This window comes from Vulpes vulpes, chromosome 6 (genome assembly GCF_048418805.1).
Source record: "Vulpes vulpes isolate BD-2025 chromosome 6, VulVul3, whole genome shotgun sequence".
In the NCBI taxonomy this organism is placed as follows: Eukaryota; Metazoa; Chordata; class Mammalia; order Carnivora; family Canidae; genus Vulpes; species Vulpes vulpes.
Genome location: NC_132785.1, coordinates 101,625,728 through 101,652,045, shown reverse-complemented (window position 1 = coordinate 101,652,045; position 26,318 = coordinate 101,625,728). Strand labels below are relative to the sequence as shown.

Here is a 26,318-nt window from a genome sequence, read left to right as displayed (position 1 = left end):
TAATGTTATTAGTATACTGCTGAATTACTCTTAGTACTAGCCTAAATTATGGAAGCAAGATGGAAGACTGAAGAAAGACTGCTGTAAAGCATTTTCTTATGAAATCTTCCTACCTACCTTTCTTTAGTCTTTTCCTGCTGTCAAATGTACTTCTTGCTAGACCCCCAGTATCTTGCTATGCTAAGAATCTGATGTAGTCATGCTTAGTTAAGAGTTTGCCCTCTGCCAAAGAACTTCAAGTTCTAAGTGATTTGCTTCTGTTCATTCAGGACAGTGGATTTACCCAGATGTTGGATGTCTGGTTTAAACTCATGTACATTAATATGCAAACAACTCTTTCTCAGGTAAAATGCTCTTTAACACAGTTGGATCTTTAAATATTAGATTATTGGAAAATATAGCAAAGTGAATAGAACAAATTTAGCTAGTGTATGGGTTATCTGGGCTTAATAAAACATGTCTCCTCAATAGGCTGAATCTTTAGGGTTGGGGAACAAGGAGATTAATTGTACCACTAAACTGTTCTCGTTCTTCCATGCCTTTCACCCTTTCACTTCTCAAAATGCTTTTTTCCCCTTCCCTTCTCTTAAGGTAGTGACAGAGGAGCTTTATATGGTGAGTAGGAAAAGGTAATAATAGGGGTGACCATTTGTGAATCTAAGTCATTCGTAAGTTGAGTAATATAGGCCTGACTACCAAATTGTCATATATTCACATTGTGTGCATGCTCTCTTCCCATCTTTTCCTCTCTCCTTCATCCTCCCACTCCTGTTGAAGATATGGTGAACTTGGTATAACTAATTACCCAAAAGTAATAAATGCTGCAAAAGCAGCCCCAGCAGCTGTGGGAAGAAAGGTAAAGGAAAAGATTATAAAAGGAAGACCATAATAAATCCTCCTGCCATTTTTCCCATGTCTAAAATCTATGTATCACCTAAAGATTTGGATTTTGTCATTCAAGTCCTTATAGCTAATTACAGAGTCAATATGTAATTCACAATTTTTTTTAATTTAATTTTATTTATGATAGTCATACAGAGAGAGAGAGAGAGAGAGAGAGAGAGAGGCAGAGACATAGGCAGGGGGAGAAGCAGGCTCCATGCACCGGGAGCCTGACGTGGGATTCGATCCCGGATCTCCAGGATCGCGCCCTGGGTCAAAGGCAGGCGCCAAACCGCTGTGCCACCCAGGGATCCCTGTAATTCACAATTTAAACTAAATTTTCCTCTCTAGCTTTTGAAATGTTCATAGCTACTATTTACTAAGGGGTTTTATTTATTATAAATGGAGGCAGACTATTTAGTTTAACCTTAATATTAATGAAATGTGGATGATAACTCCAGTTAAAAGGGTAATAGGATGGTAGAGCAAAAGAAGGGACCTTGAAGTTAAGACAGGCCTGTTCTTACTCTGGGTTGAACTTACTCTGGGTTGAACTTACTCTGCCTATTACTAGCTGTATGACTTTGAATGGGTTGATTTTTTTAAGCTTCAGTATTATTATCTCCAAAATGGGGATAGCCAGCTCTGTATTTCAAGAGACTTAAATAGGATACATACATGAAAGAATGTACTTAGTGATACACACACACACACACACACACACACACACACACACATATGTAATGGGTAATATGTATGTATGTAATATATGTATATATGTGTATATATTACAAATATAATAAATATGTAATACATATATTGGTTAATATATATAGGATAATATGTAATATATATCTATATATGTAATGGATAATATGTAATACATATATATGTGTATATATATACATATGTAATGGGTAATGTAATGTAATGGGTCAGTAAAGACTGACATGTTTGCAGTAAGGAGACTAGAGATTGGCTAGGGAGGACAGAGAAGGAGTGGATCAGAATTGAAAACTTTCCTAGTACTCATAACTGTCTTTTTAATCTCTGTAGTATCAAAGACTGGTACAATGCCTAATAACTAATAACTGTCTTTTTAATCTCTGTAGTATCAAAGACTGGTACAATGCCTGACAGAGCATAATCCCTTGTAAAACTTTGTTGAATTATTAGAGTCTGATTATCCATATATAATATAATCTCAATTCTCCCACAGGTACAGAATATGCACTTTAGAAAGGTAGCGGAATAGAGGGTGAGTTAGAGGGGAATAAGACTTGCAGCATGGAGACCAGTTAAGATACTAGTGTCATATGTCTACGCAAAAATAAATGGAACCGTGAAATAAACCAGGATGGTAGGAATGAAGATATGGGAATGTAGAGAAGAAACACTAAGGAGGGAAAGTCTATATGACTCAAGTATAGGGTGAGTGAAAGAGAGGGGCTGTGATGACTCTTGTTCAGGTTTCTTCCGGCTTGGGTGACTGGCTTGTGGCAGTCACTGAGACAAAAGAATGAAAGGAAACGGAACAGGGAGGTAGTGGGGAGGGGCAGTGAGAGAGATGGGACATGGTGAACTTAGTTTTGGACAAGTTGAGTTTGCAGCATCTATTGAACTTAAAAGAAAATGCACTTAGTAAGGAGGTTGATCTAGGCATGAGCTCAAAACAGAGATAAGATTTGGGAGTCATTAGCATAAGGAATTAGAAGGACAGAAAGCCAAGAGTGAGCCATGGGGACCCCAAATTTAGGGAAGGAGCACAGGAAGAAGAGTACAAAAACCAAGAAAGGATAGACTACAAATGGAGCATGAAGAAATGGAAATCATGTATTGCTAGAGAGGGATGTAAAATTGTAGTAGAGAGACCAAATAGTGGATTTTGTAGGTATTTTATTTGTGTTTATTTGTGTTGATGAGGTTTTGTGATCCAGATGAAGAGAAATCAACTCTTCTGTTCTGTGTAATAGCCTTTACAATGTATTTGACTTAATCTCTTTTTAAAAAACTCTACTCCCACATGTGAGTTTAATCTCTGGAACTTTCCAAAACATTTTTATTACTAGTCTATAATTTCTGGTACATTTTAGCACATATAATTGCAAAGGCATGACCTAATGTCTGCTTCTGCTTTGTATCTTCAATAGCCTTCGTGTTAAAATCCATAGTAGATGAATGATTAAATTGACAAAATCCTTACTATTTTCTGTGATCTATGGACTAGCAGCTTGGTATCCTTGGGAGTTTGTTAGAAATGCAAAATCTTGGCCCACCTCACTTTTGTTAAATCAGACTCAGCATTTTAAATAAGATCTTCAGGTGATTCTCATAGGTACATAACACATACTTCCCAACTAAACAATTAATAAACAAATTATATTTTTCTTATTTCTAGTCCATCTTCAACTTTAGCCCATGTGACATACCTTGTTTAAATTATCTTTCTAAATACTGGTTATGTCAATTCTGCTTTTAAAAAAAGTTTAAAATTAAGTGAGTTGGGTCTGCTTGGATTACAAAGCCTTTCAAAATCTGGCCTTAAATTTCTACCAAATTGACCTCTATCATCCTTCTTCCTGAACCTCCTGCTCTAATCAGTCTGGCCTGACCCAAGTAGCTGTTTATTTCTACTTCTCTACTCCATTTTATTCCTCTATTTTTTGTTCATTCCTCATTTCCTACTCAATTAACACACTTTCTTTTTCTAACTATACAAATTCTATTCATTCTTCATGTTTTAGCTAACATTGTACCTAGCCACTAAACCTAATCACTCTAGCACATAGTGATGATTCTCTTCTGACATATTTATAGTTATTATCTTGTCTTCATAATGATAGCAAAGAATTGTAGATTGTTAATTTCAAGAGTTAATTCCATTTCACCTCTGCCACTAACTTGTATAATGCTAGGCAAGTTATTTAATATCTCTGAGTTTCAAAATCTGTCTTTTTTAAAAAAAACTACCAGGAACCCCAACAGTATTGTGTTCCACATGTTGTGAGAAACTATGTCTTATGAAATATATTTTAATGTACATAAAATATTTATACATGAATACTTTTATTTTTATTTTTTTTTAATTATTTATTTATTTATTTATGATAGTCACAGAGAGAAAGAGAGAGAGAGGCAGAGACATAGGCAGAGGGAGAAGCAGGCTCCATGCGCCGGGAGCCAGACGTGGGATTCGATCCCGGGTCTCCAGGATCGCGCCCTGGGCCAAAGGCAGGCGCTAAACCGCTGCGCCACCCAGGGATCCCCTACATGAATACTTTTAAAATACAGTTGTTAATTCTCAGGTATTTGAAGCACCCTATCTATAATCTTCACTATACTCTAGTTTTAAATAAAATGTACAATAAGCAAAGGCAAAATTTAGCTCACTTTAATCCAAGTAAGTTATAGAGTCTTAATCTTCAATTTTAACATTTATTATTAAAGTTATGGTTGGTGATAAGAATAAGAGTGGAGAAGTAGAATCATAGAACTGAAAACTTGACACCAGCCTTTTTTTAAATATAAGAATAGAGCTCTTACTTCCTACTTTTATCTGTCATAGCTGAGCAGGGGTTCTGAGCTTGCTGACATTCTTGAGCTATTTCTCTTCCTGCTTTACACAAAGTGTAGTTTCTCCCATGACCCTCTTGTTTCCCTGGAAAGCTTCACAGAGAGGCTTCTGTATAACATTTGCTTTCATTAGCAAAAGGCTACATAGGAATGAGAAGAATGAAGAGGGAGGCAACCTTCACAGAGTATCAACAGGCTGAGATTAAATGTACCTTGTTCTCTTTGCTAAACTCCCAGCATAGATTTCCATTAGAACAGTTATAAAATCTTTCCACCCACATTCCACCTCTGCATTCTAAACCATTTACTCAGGCCTCTTCAATATAGCACTCTAAGACTGAGAGAGTCTAGATTTGCATTGTTGTATTTTTAAAAATTGTTCAGTTTTATGAAAGATATTTCCATCGGAGAAAAGGATATACACTAGAGATTTGCATATTCTCACAATTACCTATATCTTGCTTATTATTTTATTGTTCTTTATATGCTGTTTTCAAAGTACATTTTGGAGTTATATGTAATATCGATATTAATTATTAGTAAATGTCTCTCATAAATCAACAGTTTGGGCCCCAGACAACTAAAATTATTAGCATATCAACATGAGGCTTTCAATGGTGTACTGATAGCATATAGAGTATATCAAGTAAGCATTTTTTTAAATACAAAGTACAAAAATTGGAGGAGTGGACAGAATTATAGTCCAGAACAGTTTAAGGCAAAAGATGAAAACAAAAAACAAAAAACCCCCACACAAACAAGCTTCTTTTACCTTATAATATTTCTTAGAGTTCATTAATGCACTTGAAGGCAGGGCCAGAGACAGTTGTGGATGGGAAACAAATCCTAAACGATCTGGTGAGTTGTCCTCTAGAATTTCAGGACCTGCTCTGTGCTTTTGGAACTCTTGGGTTCCTTTTATCTCTTTTGGGAAGTTAATTTTTGTCCTCTTTAAAGGTGTATCTACATCAGGATAACTTTTAGGTTTATATGAAAGGACAGGTTATTGGTCAGGCCCAAATTCAAATAACCACTCCACCGTGGTTATTTTTTTCCCAGTGGGTTTTTTTCTATTCCCTTCTAAGGGCTAGGGAACCTGGGTCAGGGTGATACTAAGTAACCTGTGACACTGTCTTCACCAGCATGGGTTCTAAGTTGGCTGACTACTTAGCTATGACCTTCTCTAGAACTAAGCATCCAAGTAAATACAAATGGTGAAGATTTAAAAAGTAATGACACTTGAAAATATGTCTAAATAGCCTCTATTTCAATATCCTCGAGAAAGAAAAAAAAAAAAAACAGGAGGAAAGAGAACTTTAAAAAGTGAAAGAACATAAAAGCTACTCCTTTTCATGTTATTGGTAGGATGCTGTGTCCAAGGTTTGCATTCTGTTGTGTCTAGGTTGAGCTTAAGCTGGGGTATAGGTGTCAGAGCAGATCTTGTGAAATGGTAAGTAAGGCAGAGCCTCTTCAAAAGCACATTTGCTGGAAAATTCCTACCTTGCTCTGGGGAAGAAGGATTCAGACAGACTGAGCTTTACTTGGTTACAAAGTGATACAAAGTGATAAAGGAAAGGGGCAATTATGGGCAGCAGAATACATCATGCTTCACTCAGATTTGTCTCCTAGCTCTGTCTCCACCAGGCTGACCTTTGAGGATTACTAAAAGCAGGCATGCCTCTTGTGAACTGGAAATCCTGGTGAGAGAGGGCTGAGTAGTGCCACATGGTAGTGGGATGTTCAGAAAGAGCAGACTTGCTTTTGATCACATGTAAAAACCCTGCTGGAAGTTCACAGAAATCCTTGGGGGAATTTAGCAGAGGGCTGAATTAATTTAGAAAATAGAGTAACATGCTCTTAGATATGGGCAATTCTAGGCAATGTGCCTCCCTTTGTACTTATAAGTGGGTGAAGCCTAGAGTAACTTGGGTTACATAAGATACCAAAAAATCAATATAAAAGTCTTAGGAAACAATTGTACTTAAATTGCAAAGGAGCAATTAGTGTTAATTTTAACATTCTTTATCTTCTTATTCATATCTTTCCTGCCTTTCTTGAGATAAGTGAGTGTAAACAGGAATAATACCATCACCATTAATTCCATTAGAATAAAGCCAATGCAAACAAAAAAGATCCTTGTAAACTTAACATATTCATAGGAGAGCAAAAATATTTCCCCTATTGTAATAGACAGTATCTATCCCAAAAGGACATAGACGTGTTCATTAATTCTTTGGCTTCTGGAGAATGAGATGAGTGAAAATTATGGTATTAATTTTTTGTCTCTTTAGCAACAGTTCTACCTAGTTAGTACTCCCAAAATTCAACTGTGTACAATAACAACTTCCAAATAAAATCCAATACTTACTTGTCTCCCACAATTCCCAAGTTGATTGTGGGGTAACCATGTTCCTGAATTGTTGCTAAGAGGGTTGAACGATTGCTGTCTCGAATCTTTCCTGGTAAGAGGTCATCTTCAGGATTTAGCAGCTACAAAGCCAAAAAAACCACCAAAAATTATTCTCTTAGGATAATATTGACTATGGTTAATGGAAAAGAAATAGATCTAGTAAGCAGAGTTTACCTTATCTAACACCTACAACAATATCTGGAACATAAAAGATACATGCCCAAGAGATCTCTGAATAAATATTGAGGGTACAGGAGATTGAAAAAAATGTTCTTCCAGAATTAAAAAGCATGCAGAAATTTAAATGGTGACTAAACAGCCAAATATCATACCTGCTTTGGATACAATTTGACAGTAATGCTCTGTAGATTGGCCTTCCCAGTGGTTGTTCACCACGGTAAATTAAATAAAATAACTTCCTTTTTCCCTTCCAATAATATTTTCCAGTTTGTCTTTCAGTGAGAATATCTGAGGTAGAGATTATGTGACATGATATTCTCAAGTATGAAGAGAAGGATTGTTTATATTTTGTCTCAAGCTTTTTTATCTCTTTTCTGAAGTGAGATCAACAGTACCAAAGAAGTCAAACTTATTTGAAGAAGAGGGAGACAGGCGTCTTGTCTCTTTATTAGCAAATTTAAACAAGTAATACTTAACTAGATATATGCACAATTATTCCATGACTCTGAATTGAGTCACTCTTTAGAGATTTAATATCTATCATTATGTGTCTATGAAAAAAATTATTAGAAGCTTATTCTATGTTAGGATGTTCCAGTGAGGCAGTGTGGTATATAGTAGGAACAGCTTGGTATTCAGACAAGATTCAAATTCAAGTTACCCAAACACATTACCCCTAATGTTCTCATTTATAACATATAGTAATAGTAACTACCTTGAAAAGTAGTTGTTTTTTTTTTTTAATTAATTTTTATTGGTGTTCAATTTACCAACATACAGAAAAACACCCAGTGCTCATCCCGTCAAGTGTCCACCTCAGTGCCTGTCACCCATTCCCCTCCAACAGAAAAGTAGTTGTTAGGATTGACTGAGGTAACGAACATTTAGTTAATATGGGTAAATATATAATAAATATGATTCTCTTCCTAAAAAGCACTTGTTTTACCAATTGCTCTCATATTTTACTCCTAGATGCTATAATAGATGGAATTATAGTCTATGGTGTGAATGCAGATTTAGATTAGATTATAAAATACTTAAGAGGTAGGGGTCCTTAACACATGCAGACACACCAACATACAACTTTAATTTATACATCAATTTCAAGATGGACTTTGATTTCAGAAATATAAAATGAAAAAAAAAAAGCACATATTGGAAGTGAGGAAATCTGGAAAATTATCTTAGGAGGTTGAAGGCAAGCCTGCACCTTTCAAATACTTAGACTGTTAATATGACTAATACCCAAGGCTTCATATCTCAGTTCTCCCAAACAATAACTGCTAGCCCCTTCAATCTTCCTTCCGATTCATTGGTGATACCAATGAGTGGCAGGCCCTTTGGCTTTACATTGGAAAAGTAGTAGCTTTGCAACCAACTGTCCCCTTAAAATAATCTTAATCAGTGTCACTGAGAGTCTTCCTTTCAAATACTGCATTAATTTAACTTAATCAGATGCCATGTGACATTGCAACTCACTTTCATCCTTAGTCACTGGCAGAGCTTAGAAAATTGCTATTGCAGTGGTAACATAGATTAATTTTCTGATATTAATTAACACACAGTTATTGAAGTCATTATAATTTTATAAAGGCCAAGGCTTACAGCTCTTGAACTCCATTAATTAGACAAGTTGCTTCAGAAAGAAAACTGTGTGGTTATATAATTTTTTTTCACAAAAGGGTACCACCAACTAAATAACAGTCCCTGTTACTAAGGTGTTTTCTTTGCCATTCACAAGTTCCTTTCTGTTATTTTGCTGCAAACAGTTCTAGAATTAACAGAACAGATCATTGGACAACTGGTTATTTATCTGTAAAACTGACATAACTAAATAATATCTGGTTAAATGAAGGTGTGGGATTTACAATGCATTTTAAATATTTTCAAAGCAAATAAACAATTGAATGAGAGTATAAGTCCGAATATAGGATAGATTCACAATATTTCCTTTTAAAACTTAATTGTATTTTCTGGTATCATATACTTCTGGTCATCTTTGAAATGATGCCTGAAACTTGTCACAGTTAAAATACAAAAGAAAGAAAAATACAAAGTAAAATAACACATAACTCATTATCTCCATACCTTGTTACTTTCCTGTGTATCATGTATTAAATTTCAATTTCTTGTTTCTGTTCTTATCAATGGTGCCACTGTCTTTCCAGCTTTCACAAATTTAACTTTTGATTCTTTTAATTTCCCTTTCTAGTCCACTATCTTCCCAAAGATCACAATCCTTAAGAACATCCTAATGTATCTCTTCCTTGACCCTATGTTTTCAATCACTATCTTACCACAGCCTCTCCTCCATTTCAGACATTCAGCATGTCTCAATGTTTGCAAATCCTTATAATTGGCTATCACACCTACAAACTCTTTCCTTCTGAGAAATAAAACAGAAACATCAATTTGCAAAACTACTACTTGCATAATAGATAAACTATGAAATCATGACATGTAACTCAAACAACTATCTTAAAGTCAAATTGCCTTAATACAGGGCAGCCTGCGTGGCTCAGTGGTTTAGCGCTGCCTTCAACCCAGGGCCTGATCCTGGAGACCCCAGATCAAGTCCCACGTCGGGCTCCCTGCATGGAGCCAGCTTCTCCCTCTGCCTGTGTCTCTGCCCTTCTCTCTCTTTGTGTCTCTCGCGAATAAATAAATAAAATCTTTAAAAAAATTTTGCCTTAATACAAACTTGTTTAGACTTATATGCTCCAAGGCCATGGACAAATTGAGACCATGATAACTCCACATGGACTCATGTGCTCCAAAGATAAGAGTGTTTCAGCAACTCATCTATTTTGTAAATCTGATTAGTCTCTGCCTAGACCTTACTTATTAACTGCTACTTTAAAATCACTCCCAGTTCTCATGACCAACCTCAGTTCTCAGAATCCTGTAACTATCCTTCTGTAATTTCTTCCTTTTGGGACACTACTGGGAATGTGCCACAGTGATGCTCTCCCTTGCTCAGAAACTTTAATATATACTGCTTTGCATGATCAATAGGTTTCCCTGGTGGTCATTGTATTAAGACTTTTCATAGTCATGGGGTCCCACCAAAACTTAGGCAAGACCTCTTGCTAACAGTATTCTCATGTTGGTTACATTACACTTCATGAAGGCCTCTTAAGCCTCTTTGCTCTGTAGATTCTTTGCCTGTAAATCCAGCGCTTACTTAAGGTCTAATTCTTTTTTTGTTGAGCTCCCAAAACTAGCTGATATTTATTTTGTTTTTTGTAAGAATAAGGTTCCAATGACTATTTGGTTATCTGATCAAATTTGTTTCAATTGTTTTCCTTGTGAAGGTGCTAAAACATTCATTTGATGCTAATCATTTTATTTGTCAGCAAAAAGATGTAGCTTTTTTGGCTACATTGTTGTGTGTAAGAATTTTTCTTTATGTGTGAGAAATTGGCTTTGGAAGAGATCTCTACCCATTCCTGCTAATTTTTAGGGTTAGCTATTAGGGATTCAACCTTAGTGCTAAGGACTTTAAACATAACATATAAGCAGTATTTTCCCATTTGACTGATTTTAGCTAATGAATTCCTGGGTTCATCTAATAATAAACTTGTGCCACCTCTTGGCATAACTCTGGCTTGTTTTATTTTTCTTGCATTTATCTTTCTAAAAGCATAAATTCAAGGTGCTTTGGTGGCTCAGTCAGTTCAGTGTCTGACTCTTGCTCTTGGATGTCTTGATCTCACAATCACGAACGTCAGTGAGCCCTGTGCTGGGCTCCACACTGGGTGTGGAGCCTACTTAAAAATAAATAAAGAAATAAAAAGCATAAATTCATCAAGAACAATCTAGAATTCCAGTGATCATTTTGGAGTACATAAGACATGACCACATTTATCTACTTAAAAGCACGTTGAGAACAAAGGGGAATACAATTATGTATATTCAATGATTAGTATTTTTATTGTTATGCCAAGCTTCAAAATGAAGCTTAAATAAAAATGTAAAAAATTTAAAATTGTTTTGTTCAACCCTTACTAGGTTCTCTCTCTCCTTTCTAAAAGAGAAATCACTTACCTTATTTTAAGAAACATCCTTCTTCGTTTCTATTCTTCAGAGATTTAATCCTACTTTTTAAAAAGATTTTATTTATTTATTCATGGGAGACGCACAGAGAGAGGCAGAGACATAGGCAGAGGGAGAAGCAGGCTCCCTGTGGGGAGCCTGATGTGGGACTCAATCCCAGGATGCCTGGATCATGACCTGAGCCAAAGGCAGATGCTCAATCACTGAGCCACCCAGGTGCCCCATTCCTATGGTCTTGATTGAATTACGAAAGGTCCTAAGATTAGTTATAACGACTGTCCTTTTTTATCTTTTGAAATGGGTTTGAGATGCTTAGTCTGCATCTAAGACTTTTTCCCTCTTTGTAAAGGGAAAATAATCAGACTTTTATAGTGGTCACTAACTCTTTTCATATACCTTGCAAGCAGCTCCCTCATACATTCCTACTTTTCTTTCTCCCTTTTCTAAAAAACATAATTAATTAATTGATCAAAAACCAATTCCAGTCATTATGAACACAATTTAGGAATACTCCGATTAAAAAAACAAAACAAAAGAACACTCAAAGTCCAGATAAATAGATCTAACACAAAGAGAGGGGAGAAAAGTCAGATTATAAACTCTAATGGAGCATGTTCTTTTTTTTTTTTTTTTTTTAATTTTATTTATTTATTAATGATAGTCACACAGAGAGAGAGAGAGAGAGAGAGGCAGAGACACAGGCAGAGGGAGAAGCAGGCTCCATGCACCCGGAGCCCGACGTGGGATTCGATCCCAGGTCTCCAGGATCGCGCCCTGGGCCAAAGGCAGGAGCTAAACCGCTGCGCCACCCAGGGATCCCTGGAGCATGTTCTTAATTCTAAATAGCTTTTGATTAAACTTTGGGAAAAAAGTTTTTTTTTTTTTTTTTTTTACAATTTTATTTATTCATTCATGAAAGACACATAGAGAGACAGAGACATAGGCAGAGGGAGAAGCAGGCTCCACGTAGGAAGCCTGATGTGGGACTGATCCTGGGACTCCAGGATCATGCCCTGAGCCAAAGGCAGACACTCAACCACTGAGCCACCCTGGCATCCTGCAGAAACAAAGTTTTAATTGAGAGTTAAACTAATTGTCTTGGTTACTGGATTATAAGAAAGATAAAAGAACATTCAGAACTTTCAAACACTATTTAAGAATTTGGTGTATTGTAAGTACAGAAGTTTACAAATTGTATTTGAAAAAACTCCACATTCTATTTTTATTATGATGACTTTTTGTACAAATTAGACTGATTTGATAATCTTGGTTTAAAAACTGTCCTGTATTTTCTTTCTGACTTTAACAGCATGTAAGAAATTATGCTAGAATGATATTCTAGTTTAATTTTAATCTTTTAAATTTCCTTTACTGGTTTTGCTACAAGATAGCAAAATTTATATTCATCTAATATGAGAATGATAATATGGAAAGTGTGAAAAGAGGCCAATTAGGTCCAAGTCATGCTACCCCAAAATATAGCAATTAGTACCCTGGATGTTTCAAGTTGAAGGAATTTGAGAAATGGCATATATAGGAAGGACTTTCTGATCTTCCCCTTAAGCAAGTCATAAAATCCTTGTGTGAGAGGTACCTTCCCTATGCCTGGAGGAAAGGAGCATTCTTTCTCTGAAGATAAAGGGACTTGGAGGAATCTGAAGGAATAAGCCTTGCTAAGTTTCCCTCAGTTTACTACACTTTCCTCATACCCTTTGTCCTATCATCTTTTCCCATGACTTTCCACTCCTCAATCTAACCTAATATAAAAATGTTCATATATATTTAACATTTCTTTAGGTCTTCATTTTCTTATGAAGGTTCTTATGTCACATAAAACTTATATTAGATAAATGTGCATGGTTTTTTATGGTTAATCTCTTTTGTTACAGGGGTAACAAAATTGAGAACTTGAGACATTTAGAAGATGAATTCTTTTTTTCAAAAAGATTTATTTATTTATTTGAGAGAGAGAGGGAGAACGTGAGCAAGCTAGCATTAGCAGGGGGCAGGGGAGGGAGAGAGAATCCAAGCAGACTCCCTCTTGGAATGGAGCCCAACGTGGGTTCAATCTCATGACCCTGAGATCATGGCCTGAGATAAAATCAAGAGTCAGATGCTTAACCGATTAAGCCACCCAGGCATCCCAATAAATAAATCTTTTTTTTTTTAATTTTTATTTATTTATGATAGTCACAGAGAGAGAGAGAGAGCGCGCGCGCGAGAGAGAGGCAGAGACATAGGCAGAGGGAGAAGCAGGCTCCATGCACCAGGAGCCCGACGTGGGATTCGATCCTGGGTCTCCAGGATCGCGCCCTGGGCCAAAGGCAGGTGCTAAACCGCTGCGCCACCCAGGGATCCCCCAATAAATAAATCTTTAAAGAAATACTGTTTTAACTCCAGCTCATTCAGAACTGTAAGAATATATTCACAGAAAGTTATATAGCTAATACAGAGAGGTTCCAGTACTCTTTATCCAGTTTCCCCAATGGTAACATTTTATATATCTATAGACTAATATTAAAACCAGGAAACTGACACTGGGATAAGGTATTTGTATACTTCTTTGCCACTTTGCCACATTAATAGATTTGTGTAACCTGCCATCTAAAATCAAGACACAGAACTCAAAGATATCCCTCATGCTATGTCTAATAGTCACATTCTTCCTCCTCTCCACTCCTAACCTATGGGAACCACTAATACATGTTCCATCTTTATAATATGTAATCTTTTAAGATCGATTCCCCCCCCCCCCCATTCAGTATAATACCATTGAGATCCATCCAGGTTGCTGCATGTAGCAACAGTTCATGCCTTTTTATTGCTGTTTCCAGTTATGGGAATTACAAATAAAGTAGACCATTCATATTTAATGTAATTATTGCTATGTTAGGGCTTACATCTGCTATTTTATATTTTGTTTCCTGTTTGGGTTTTTTGTTTGTTTCCTTTCCTTTACTTTTTGCCTTCCCCTGGATTACTTAAATTTTTTTAGAGTTCCACTTTGATTCACCTGTATTATTATTATTATTACTTTAAAAGATTTATTTTAAAGAGACAGAAAGAGAGAGAGAGAGAGCACATGCATGGAGGGGAGGGGCAGAGGAGGAGGGAATCCTAAAGCATGCTCCATGCTGAGTGTGAACCTAGCATAGCTCAATACCAGGACCCTGAGATCATGACCCAAGCTGAAATCAAGAGCCAGTTGCTTATTGACTGATCCACCCAGGCACCCCTCACCTGTCTTATTTTTGAGTGTATCTCTTTTGCAGATTTTTTTAGTAGTTGCAAATAAATATGAATGTTCATCACAGCACTGTCTATTTCAATTGTGAGAAACTGTAAACAAATTATGTATCTAATAATAGTTTAGAGCAGGATTTGGAGATTAGGAGTTACTACTGTACTCGGAAAGCAGTTTCTTGGGTAACGAGCACTAATCAGATTTGGGAGTTTTAAAAGAAAGTGGATAGTTATGAAGGAAAGGCAATGAATGCAGGTCTCTCTTTCAACAAATCTAGTAGTCTGTAGGAGGGGAATAGTGGAGTAGCTCGAGGAGGCAACAGGATGTTTAAATATAGGTTTTCTTATAATAGTGGTAATCTCTGTATATTTGAATGTAGAAGGTGGATGAACCACTAGAGAGAAAACAATCAAACACACACACACACAAATAATTAGAAACTAAAGAAAATCTACTTGTACCTTTAACTTAGAAAGAAGTACCATTTCTTTTTAGACTGGAAGAAAGGAAGACAGCTAAAGGCATGGGGAAAATTTTGGGTTAAAGAGAAGATGAGGGATCCCTCATCTAGCTCACTATGACAAATATCTCTTAGCTTCATTTTTTTTCCCTAAAGGTGTTGAAGTCATCTGCCAAAACTGAGAGAGAATGGCTGTTACTGAGGTTTAAAGAAGATACAGATATGCAGCTGATTTCTGTGTATTGATTTTATATTCTGCCATGCTGCTGAATTCCTCTATGAGTTCTAGCAATTTTGGGGTGGACTCTTTTGGGTTTTCCACATAAAGTATCATGTCATCGGAGAAAAGTGAGAGTTTGACTTCTTTGCCAATTTGAATGCCTTTTATTTCTTTTTATTGTCTGATTGCTGAGGCTAGGACTTCTAGTACTAAGTTGAACAACAGTGGTGAGAATGGACATCCCTGTTGTGTTCCTGACCTTAGGGAAAAAGCTCTCCGCTGCATTTCTAAACACTAACAATGAGACAGAAGAAAGAGAAATTAAGGAATTGATCTCATTTATAATTGCACCAAAACCCAGAAGATATCTAGGAATAAACTTAACCAAAGAGGTAAAGGATCTGTATTCTGAAAACCACAAAAACACTTAGGAAAGAAATTGAGGAAGATACAAAGAAATGGAAAAACATTCCATGCTCATAGATTGGAAGAATAAATATTGTTAAAATGTCTATGTTACTGAGAGCAATCTGCACATTCAATGCAATTCCTATCAAAATGCCAATGATATTTTTCATAGAGCTGGAACAAATAATCTAAAATTTGTATGGAACCAGAAAAGACCCTGAATAGCCAGAGGAATGTTGAAAAAGAAAACCAAAGCTGATGGCATCACAATGCTGGACTTCAAGCTATATTATACAGCTGTAATCATCAAGATAGTATGGTACTGGCACAAAACAGACACATAGGGGATCCCTGGATGGCTCAGCGGTTTAGTGCCTGCCTTTGGCCCATGGCATGGCCCTAGCATCTCGGGATCAAGTCCCACATTGGGCTCCCTGCATGGAGCCTGCTTCTCCCTCTGCCTGTGTCTCTGCCTCTCTCTCTCTCTATGTCTCTCATGAATAAATAAATAAAATCTTTAAAAAAAAAAAACAGACACGTAGATCAATGGAACAGAATAAGGAACCCAGAAATGGACCCTCAACTCTAAGGTCAACTCATCTTTGACAAAGCAGGAAAGAAAGCCAATGGAAAAAGGATAGTCTCTTCAACAAATGGTGTTGGGAAAGTCACAATGTAGAAGAATGAAACTGGGCCATTTCCTTACACCATACTCAAAGGTAAACTCAAAATATGTGAAAGACCTAAATGTGAGACAGGAATCTACCAAAATCGTAGAGGAGAATATAAGCAGAAACCTCTTTGACCTTGGCCACAGCAACTTCTTGCTAGACACGTCTCCAGAGGTAAGGGAAACAAAAGCAAAAATGAACTATTGGGACTTCATCAGGATGAAAAGCTTTTGCACAGTAAAGGAAACAGTTGACAAAACCTAAAGACAACCTATAGAATCAGAGAAGATAACTGCAAATGTCTTATCAGATAAAAGTTTAGTATTCAAAATTCTATGAAGAACTTATCAAACTCAATATCCCAAAACCAAATAATCCAGTTAAGAAATGAGCAGAAAGTAGACATGAGCAGACATTTCTCCAAAGAAGACCTACAAATGGCCAATACACACACGAAAAAATGCTCCATATCGCCTGGCATCAGGGAAATACAAATAAAAACCACAATGAGATACCACCTCACAGTAGTCAGAATGGCTAAAATTAACAAGTCAGGAAACATACATTGGTGAGGATGGGGAGAAAGGGGAACCTTCTTGCACTGTTGGTGGGAATGCAAGCTGGTACAGCCACTCTGGAAAACAGTATGGAGGTTCCTCAAGAGGTTAAAAATAGAGCTACCCTAATTGTATTACTAGTTATTGACCCCAAAGATACAAATACAGTGATCTGAAGGAGCATCTGCGCCCCAATGTTTATATCAGCAATGTCCACATTAGTCAAACTGTGGAAAGAGCCGAGATGTCCACTGACAGATGAATGGATATATATATATATATATATATATACACACACACACACACACACACACATATATATACACATACACACACACACACACATACACACAATGGAATATTACTCAGCCATCAGAAAGTATGAATACTTACCATTTATATTGATGTGGATGGAACTGGAGAGTACTATGCCGAGTGAAATAAGTCAATCAGAGAAAGACAATTATCAAATGGTTTCACTCATATACGGAATATAAGAAACAAAACAGAGGATCATAAGGGAAGGGAAGGAAAATAGAATGGAAAGAAATCAGAGAGGGAGACAACCCATAAGAGACTAAAATATAGGAAATAAACTGAGGCTGTTGGAGGGGAGGTCAGTGGGGGGAAGGGGTAATTAGGTGATGGGCATTAAGGAGAGCATGTGATGTGATGAGCACTGGGTATTATATACAATTGATGAATTATTGAACTCTACATCTGAAACTAATGATGTATTATATATTGGCTAATTAAGTTTAAATTTAAAAAATAAAAAATAAATTTAAAAAATGAGACATAGAAAAAATTGGAATATACAATGTATAAATTGACAAGACAGTGACATCAGAATTATTGAAGAATTTTAAGTACCACATTGACATTAAATGGCAGAAATCACAGTTCTCTGAATTTTTTTGGTAATGTTTTGTCTGCTTGGGAGCAAAAATGGAGAAAGTAGAGGTTGGAGTCAATAAGTTTAGGTATTAGCATACTAAGCAAAGGTATAGATTAAAGGAGTCAGGCTATCTGAAGTGCTATTGAGAGCAACATTAAAGTGGTAAGTCATGGTCTTTAATCTGGACAAGAAGTACAGTATAGCTAGAAGAAAGTAATGAAAGTAAAAATGACCTAACCTGATAGGTTTTAGGGACTGCCACTGGAAGCTGGAGAAATGAAATGTAAGGAATCTCCGATGGGAAGCATTGTGGCACAGTGGGAAAAAAGTCATTACAGCCAGAAGACTTAGTTGTGAAATGAGGCTCCATCATTTACAAAACAATAGATGATTTTGTGTAAATAGAAAATTGTTTTGTTTTTGAGCTTCAATTTTCTCATACTTAAAATGAAGGATAATTATACTGTTCTCATAGTGTTGCTTTTAATCATAAAGCACATAGTGATACTGGTCACAGTAGGCACTCATCTTTCTGTTCCCTCTCTTATTAGTAAAGTTAAATATTATAGTTCTGTAATAGCAGTTGCTTGTGGAAGACCCAAGGAATATTATATGGAGATTTTAGGGAAATTTTATATATCTAAAGTTCAAACTTGTTTGTACAGGCCTTTGTTTTTGATGATGGCCAAGAAAATGATAGAAAATGTAACAGAGTAAGCAAACACATAGTGGAGATGAATACATTTAATTCTACGTGTGTGTGTGTGTGTGCATGAGCATATGTGATAGAAAGGGAGTAAGATGGAGAGACAGAAAGAGAGAATATTAGATGAATAAATATGTTATAAAATATGGCTGAAAGTCAAACAGTACCCTCAAAACTAGAAGACCCAGCACCTACTAAAGAAATATTATTGCTTGTACTTTGAGTAACTAGAAAATATGCATACAATCTTACTTCCTGAACTAATGGCAGCTGGCTGACTGATGTCCAGTTTAAAGGCCTTTAGGTCACCATCTAAAATTTCAAGGATTGGGAAATAGATGATATCATCAAGAGTCAAAATTAGAAAATAAAACTGAGAAATGTAAAGTAAAACAAAACAAAAAACTGGGAAATATAAAGGTCAGGGAAAAAGGAGGAAGATACAGTTGCCTCCTGAGTGTAAGATTTTTATCTTCTATGTATATTCATTTCCTAGGTGACGTTATCAAGTCTCATGATTTAAAATACTATATATATGCTAATAACTTCCAAAAGTATATCTTTAGGTCTAATCTTTCTCCTAAGCTCCAGACAATACGTTCAATTGCCTACTCAATATTTCTACTATAATTTCTAATAAGTATCTCAAACTTAAATGTGTCTAAAACAGAAGCCCTGATTTCTGCTTCCTAATTTTTCTCACCTGGTAAGTGATAACTATCCTTAGAATTGCTCAGGTCAAAACCTTGGAATTCATCTTGACTCCCCACTTTCTCTTATATTCTACTTTGAATTCACCAGCAAAACCTGTTGGGTTTACTTTCAGAATATATTCTGAATCTAATTATTTCTCACCATCTCCACTACTACCACGCTGGTCCAAATCTCTTGCTGGATATTACATATCTTTCTAACTAGTCTCCCTGCTTTTTTCCTTTTCTCTCCTATATGCCATGCTACTTTGAAACCAGAGTAAACATTTAATAACTTAAGACATGTTATATTTCATGTTATGTTTCCCTTCCTCAAAACTGACTCTTTAAATTAGTTGAGTGGGGCGAGCGAGCTGAGTGCTTGTGTGGTCGCTTCTTGGAGACCGGTAGTGCTTGCAGCATGGCTGACCAACTGACTGAGGAGCAGATTGCAGAATTCAAAGAAGCTTTTTCACTATTTGACAAGGATGGTGATAGAACTATAACAACAAAGGAATTGGGAACTGTAATGAGGTCTCTTGGGCAGAATCCCACAGAAGCAGAGTTACAGGACATGATTAATGAAGTAGATGCTGATGGTAATGGTACAATTGACTTCCTGGAATTTCTGACAATGATGGCAAGAAAAATGAAAGACACGGACAGTGAAGAAGAAATTAGAGAAGCATTCCGTGTGTTTGATAAGGATGGCAATGGCTATATTGGTGCAGCAGAGCTTCGCCATGTGATGACAAACCTGGGAGAGAAGTTAACAGATGAAGAGGTTGATGAAATGATCAGGGAAGCAGATACTGATGGTGATGGTCAAGTAAACTATGAAGAGTTTGTACAAATGATGATAGCAAAGTGAAGACATTGTACAGAATGTGTTAAATTTCTTGTACAAAATTGTTTATTTGCCTTTATTTGTAACTTATTTGTAAAAGGTTTCCCCCTGCTGTCAAAAAATATGCATGTATAGTAATTAGGACTTCATTCCTCCATGTTTTCTTCCCTTATTTTACTGTCATTGTCCTGAAACCTTATTTTAGAAAATTGATCAACTGTCATGTTGCATGTGGCTTACTCTGGATATACTTAAGCTCTTCTGCACATCTAAACTTAGATGGAGCTGGTCAAATGAGGGAACATCGGGGTTATGCCTTTTTTTTAAGTAGTTTTCTTTAGGAACTGTCAACATGTTGTTGAAGTGTGGAGTTGTAACTCTGCATGGACTCTGGACAGTCAACAATATACACTTAAAAGCTGCACTATTGCAAAAAGGGTTTAATATCCAGGTACTTGTACACTATTTTTTTGTACTGCTGGTCCTGTACCAGAAACATTTTCTTTCATTGTTACTTGCTTTTTAAACTTTGTTTTAGCCACTTAAAGAAAATCTGCTTATGGCACAATTTGCCTCAAATCCATTCCAAGTTGTATATTTGTTTAAAAAAAAAAAAGATTCACAATTTACCCCCCTAAAAAAACAAACAAACAAAAAAACCCACAAAAAAACTGACTCTTTTGAATGAAATGGTCTTGTTTCTGTTATCTCCCCAACCTCACTTCCTTTTACTTTGCTCCTTTCCCTCTATACTTCAGCCACAAACATGACAAACACACAGCCTACCTCAGGGATTTTTCATTCTCTGTTGTTCCTTTGCTTGGAACTCAATTCCCCTCATATGGCACACACCCTCAATACCTTCAGATTTCCACTCTAATTTTGCCTTATCAGTGAGGCCTGATTATACTATATAAAATAGAAAGCTCAATCAGTCAGGTCTGGAAAGGAAAACCAAATTGTCTAGGTATTTCAAATGGAGGGGAGTGGGAGAAAAAAGGATTTAATGTAGGAAATTGGTTACAAATATGTTGGGAGGGTTGGAGAAACAAAAGGAGAAAAGTCACCACTATCCCTAGGGCTGCTTGGGGAAAGTGATGTTAATGAGAATTGAGGATATTATACTCCTGCTAACTTTTTTCCAACTTCTAATATTGTGTTAATGCATCGTAATGACAATACCTAACAGGACCACAGCTGTGGTTTTCAGCTTTCCAGTCTTATTGTATAGGGGAGAATATGAAAGGGCTGATGTAGGGTAGGTTTCAGCAGGTAATATCTGGCATGTACCGCTTCTACTACTAGTCTTTATCATCTTATCCTTTATTTTTCTTCATACTACTTGCTGCTATTTGTTCATTGACTATCTCTCTACCCTGCCTCCCTCAGAGTATAAATTCTGTAAGAACAGGGAATTTGTCTTGTTTGCTGCTATATCCTAAACAGTCAGAACAGTGCCTGGTATCAGTACGGTAGTATACTAAATGGGGAGGGGTGGTGAAAATGGTTTGCCTTAGTGGAGAAGAATATTTTATCACTGACATTGTTTAGAGTTGTCAGTTCATGGTAATAATAAAAAGCAGAATGACTTATAGTCAGTTTTATTATTATTTTCTAATTTTCTTATGTGAGGGTAACGAGTTAATAAAACTCTTTTCCATCCCTAAGGACAAATTTGAGCTTGGGTTAACTTTCTAGTTCTATTCCCCTGGAAATTTGATAAAGATGAAATGTCAGCTTGTTACTAGGCAGCATTTCTTATGGGAAAAGTCATCTCTGATCGAAAATTTACACAGGGACTAGAAGGAACTATAAATGAACAATAAATACCTAGTGGGAAGCCATAGCTTTGGGCTTTTGTGAATGTAGTGGCATTTGTATCTGGACATTTCCCTTATAGGGATCCTGGGAGCTGCCTAAGACTGTTATAAGAAATATTGATTCCTATGTAGGACATGCTTCTAAGTTGGTGGCTCCCATACTCTCCTAGTATAATTCTTGTTCCCTTATACCTGAATGTCACTTGGAGAAAAAAGAGAATAGTTCTTGGATGGCTGTGTAGATGATTAAGAGGACTAGTTCAACTGAAGATGAAAGTCTGATGCAGCCTTTCTGGACACTGAGTTTCCTGCTCAAAATCTTTCTAAATAAACTGGTTCACAGTACAGTGTATTCACATCTTATAAGTCTGATTTTAGTTAAGATAAACCCTGATGGGCATTCTAGCATGTAATAGATGCTTAAAAAATATTTATTGAACAAATGCATGAGTTTGGAAGCGTATGCCACAATTATGTACCTCCTGGATGATACTGCCTAAATTTAACATACACAGTTTGTTGAAACCAACAAATGTCTACATCAACTGTTTGATATTATAGTCTACAACTGTATCTCCCCGATTTTGAAATAATTCCTTCATCCCAAACAAACACATGTAGTCACAAAATACTGGGCAGGTTTTAAAGATAATATATACAGACATCTTGTATGGCATTATTTGGATTGCCTCAGGCCATTGTTCTGTTAGCCAATATACCACACTGGATTGAAAAGTGGACATATGTGAAGCCACACATATCATGGGAAATCAGTTAGTAGTTAAGGGGAGCTTGTGCTGTGACTACCTAAATTACAGACTTGCCACACTAATAGACAAGTGTAATTTCTTTGGTCTCACTGAAAATAAATACTTTTTTCCATTATTTTCTGTCTATCAAAGATCTCAAGCCTTCAGAAGAGATACTGTATTTTATTCATCTTTTTTATCCCCAGTTTCCAGTATAATGCCTGGCATAGAGGTACCCAATAAACATTTGTTGAACTAAACTATACAATCATAAAGAGTCATAATAACACCTAAACTTGGACAGAAATAGGGAAAGAATGCCAAGCTATATGGAACCAGAGATTATGTATTTAGAAATATTAGATTGTGGATTTAGGGATTTGGAAACATTATTCCCTTGGAAAACCACAATAAATATAGAAGGCCACAGAAAGTAGCATCTATCAAAGTGTCTCCAAGGATAATCAAGCCTGGGGAGGCAGAGAACTAGGACTAAAAATTCTTCCTTAGACTCCATGATGTAAGTATCATCTCTAGTCTTACCCCATCACTTTTCTTTACCACTAGTAAATAGCTGTAATACAGAATGTATGATAGCTTTAAAATATTACTACCAATGTACTCTGGAGGATAAGCGAGACTACAGTCCAGCCCTACAAAAACAATAGGAAGAATACAAGAAATATAGCTTAAACAAAATTGCCTAATAACTAGCTACTTATGAATTTGCTCATTTTCTTTAGCTTTCCCAAACCCCATGAACTCACCTAGATGCACAGAGCATATAAATAAATCACAAATAAGAGTTGTTCGTTAAGTCAACCAGTTTTTCAGAGATTTCTTTTTTGATGCTAAACATGGTGTCAATTGGTCCTAGGGATATTAAAATATTCACTATGTAGATCAATTGAAAAGAATGTTTTGGGTCAGTCAATAGTTTTAGGGAATGACCAGTGCACCTATACTGGGTCTACAATGCTCATTCATCTCTCCAGTAGCAAAACAAATATTCTATTCTTTTCTTTTGCCCTTTCTAAAAGAGCTATAGAGGTAATGGAGAGACCTTTGAGAATGTTCATTTCCAAGACTTTAAGAAATTAAAAATAATGATATATTAATTGCTTATTTTCAAAATAAAAAATTAGAGATTAAAAGAGGAAAAAAAAGAAATCCTGTTAATCTTCTTAAAAATAGTAAGGTCTAAAGGGCTAAAAAACACAGTATCTGATTCTTTCTTAGGCTTTGAATTACCAGCAGATCCTTTTTTCCATATTCCCAGTTTGATTAGAACTTCTGACTTTTTATATAACCTAAGCAAAACATGGAACAGGAAAATTTTCAAGAGTTTTCAGAAAAGATTGACTAAATCTCCATTCTAAATCAGGGCTGAAATGACATTTGGCATACTGAGAAGCACGCCACTTACAGATGCTATCTTTGGAGAAAAAGAAAAGATTATCAAATCCTTCCTAATGATTAAGGATCATATGGAACTTCTAGCAAGATGAAGGGCTAACCATTGTGTCCCAATTCATTGATTTATTTCCCACACAGAGGTGGCCCATCATCTCAGCAGCAAGGTGGGTAGAATTAATTATCCTAATAGACTGAGCACTAAATTTGCATAGTTGAACATCAATAGCTAGCAGTCATCATTCTTGGTTTATAAGTACTGAGTGTGTAGAAAGGCCATTGGTTATAATATTTTATTCTAATAAATGGAAGGAAAGATTTCTCAATATGTAATTTCAAGTTTTCCTTCTTCTTATCTTTTGTACTTGAACTATCCTGAAGCCAACTTATTATTTCCCTGTTATAGGTATGTGGTAAAATCTATAATCCACAATGTTCTATTTACAACACAGAACAGTGGTCAAAAAAAATTTTACCTGGAGGTCCAATTACCCATCCCCAACCCCCCCCCCCCCTTTTTTTACCTCATTCCCTGTTGACATGACTGCAACAACTGGAAACTTATTAACTTCAACCTCTGTGACACCTACAGTTGCCAGAAGACCAATCTCTGAGGGGCCCATATGGGTTCCTTTGGCCAAAACGCATTCCCCTCTTTTAATGTCATGGCCGATGGGTCTGAAAGTCAAAGCAGAACCATAAGGAGTATGACTAAGAATAATATTTTCTCAACTGACTTTAGTGTCAAAGAAGGAAGACACTCGAGGAGAAAAAAGTCAAGAGATGAGGCAGGAACAGAATGATAAAATAAAAAGCTTCTAATCACACAGTAGAAGAGAGAAAATAGAATTTCTATTACTGCTAAACAGGAGTATGTTACTTCACATTTGAAAACTATTTTACAAATTGCTTTGTATTACATTACAGTCAAAAACACCAATTGCAAACTTTCTTTGATATAAGGCAAGAATGTATGTGAAAATATCTAGTGGCATTAGGGATAAGAGGTCCACAGCATATTAGCTTTGAGGTGAGAAGAATAACACTGATGAGGTTACAGTCACAGGGATAATTTCTCTTCAGACAACTTACACTGGCGCAAGTTTGTGGCCACAGAAGTCCACTCAGAGTGGCTTCTTGCCTTAGGGATGTGAGAACTGTAGCTTTGTTATAAGGACATTTGAGCATATCAGTATTGATGGGATCAGGGTAAATATATTCCAATGTAAGAAAAATAATTTAAAGTTTATGTACTACTTATGATAAGACAGTAGTCTCATCTTTGTATATAAAGAATAGCAGATTATTCCATTATTATTGGTAGTCAGTAGAGGAGGGGCTATTAGTTAACTGCAGAAAAACTCAACTCTAGGATTATCTGTGTTATACCAAATTCTGGATTATCTAGGGGTAGGGTTGGGTAATTCTGGATTATCTAGAAGTAGTAGGATTATTTGTGGATTAAGTAGGCTCATGACTTTACTTCTTTCTCAAGTTGCTTTGGACTATTTCATTTGCCTTTAATACATTTATGAAAAAGTAGGCTGAGTGGACAGGAGATGTAGAATTAAGAAAATTCATTTTGCTATTTGTTAAAAGTCTTGAACACTAATGGGTAATTGACTGAGCTGTGGATTTACAATAGCCATACTCTCCTGAGTTCATGATCATGTAGAAACAAAAGTCGGCCATACATTTTATACATTATGAACTTACCTGATATCTTGGCCTGGTCGAGCTTGCACTAGAATTCGTACTTCAAGTTCCTCAGTGCCCTATAATAAGAGCAAGTCATGTAATTTTGAAGAGAAAAATCTAAGGGAATTTCTGATCAATACAATTTAGCTACTCAGATGCTTTTATCATCAGATAGGCCCAGAACATATACAAATATAGAGAACAGAAACATTTGCTACACATTTTGAACCACAGGTTCCTGAAAGACTAAATTGATGCCAATAAATTTATTTATAAATAAACAAAACATTTTTTTCATAATTTTCATGCTTTTTAAAAATGTACCAATTTAAATACTGGATCTTAGATTGTAAGTAGCATTCTCAAGGGAAAACAAAAAATATATCTATATGGCTACCCTAATAGATAACAGTGAATGTAGATGTAGTGAATGTAGATGTAGTGAATGTAGACCTGTCTCTTCTGTTCCCTTGAATTATGCTCAATTTTATAATGCTCAATGCTATAATTGGGTACATAATTGGGTACATAATATGGGTACTATGCCAAGTTTTCCAAATATCTGCAGAAATTTCAGTGAGGACTTACAGTTTTCCTGGTAGTAGATTTCTGTAAATTAATGGTGATCATTAATTTTACATTTATGGGCTGTGAATAATATTTTGACACTGGAACTGTGTCTTGTCATCTGGCAGAGTCTGTGGATGCCTGTGTGCTGGATTTTAATGTTCTGCTGGCTTCCCTGAAGCCAATAAATCTGTTGGACAGTTTTAACAGCAGGCAATGTGATCTGTATGCCAAGTGTTGAATTTTATAAGCCTTAAATGTGGGAAA

The 26,318-nt window shown here is 36.1% G+C and overlaps 2 protein-coding genes across 37 annotated transcripts in view; one reads left to right on the top strand and one right to left on the bottom strand.

Annotated features, from left to right (window-relative positions):
• The window catches only part of GPHN (gephyrin), a 620,367-nt gene that overhangs the window by 47,048 nt on the left and 547,001 nt on the right, over nt 1–26,318 (bottom strand). For all 36 annotated transcript variants that reach the window (XM_026008409.2, XM_026008412.2, XM_072761754.1 and 33 more), the window contains 3 exons: nt 25,503–25,561; nt 24,311–24,464; nt 6,824–6,945 (listed from right to left, as the gene is read on the bottom strand). In XM_026008409.2, coding sequence (XP_025864194.1) covers nt 6,824–6,945; nt 24,311–24,464; nt 25,503–25,561 — 335 coding nt within the window. The remainder of the gene's footprint in view (nt 1–6,823; nt 6,946–24,310; nt 24,465–25,502; nt 25,562–26,318) is intronic.
• On the top strand, nt 17,192–20,357 carry LOC112927180 (calmodulin-like). Its single transcript, XM_072761763.1, has one exon. The coding sequence runs from the start codon at nt 19,379–19,381 to the stop codon at nt 19,826–19,828; it is 450 nt and encodes a 149-aa protein (XP_072617864.1). The 5' UTR covers nt 17,192–19,378; the 3' UTR covers nt 19,829–20,357.

What these genes read in the sequence shown, in the direction of transcription:
- LOC112927180 (XM_072761763.1), top strand. Translation starts at nt 19,379, where the DNA reads ATGGCTGACCAACTGACTGAGGAGCAGATTGCAGAATTCAAAGAAGCT.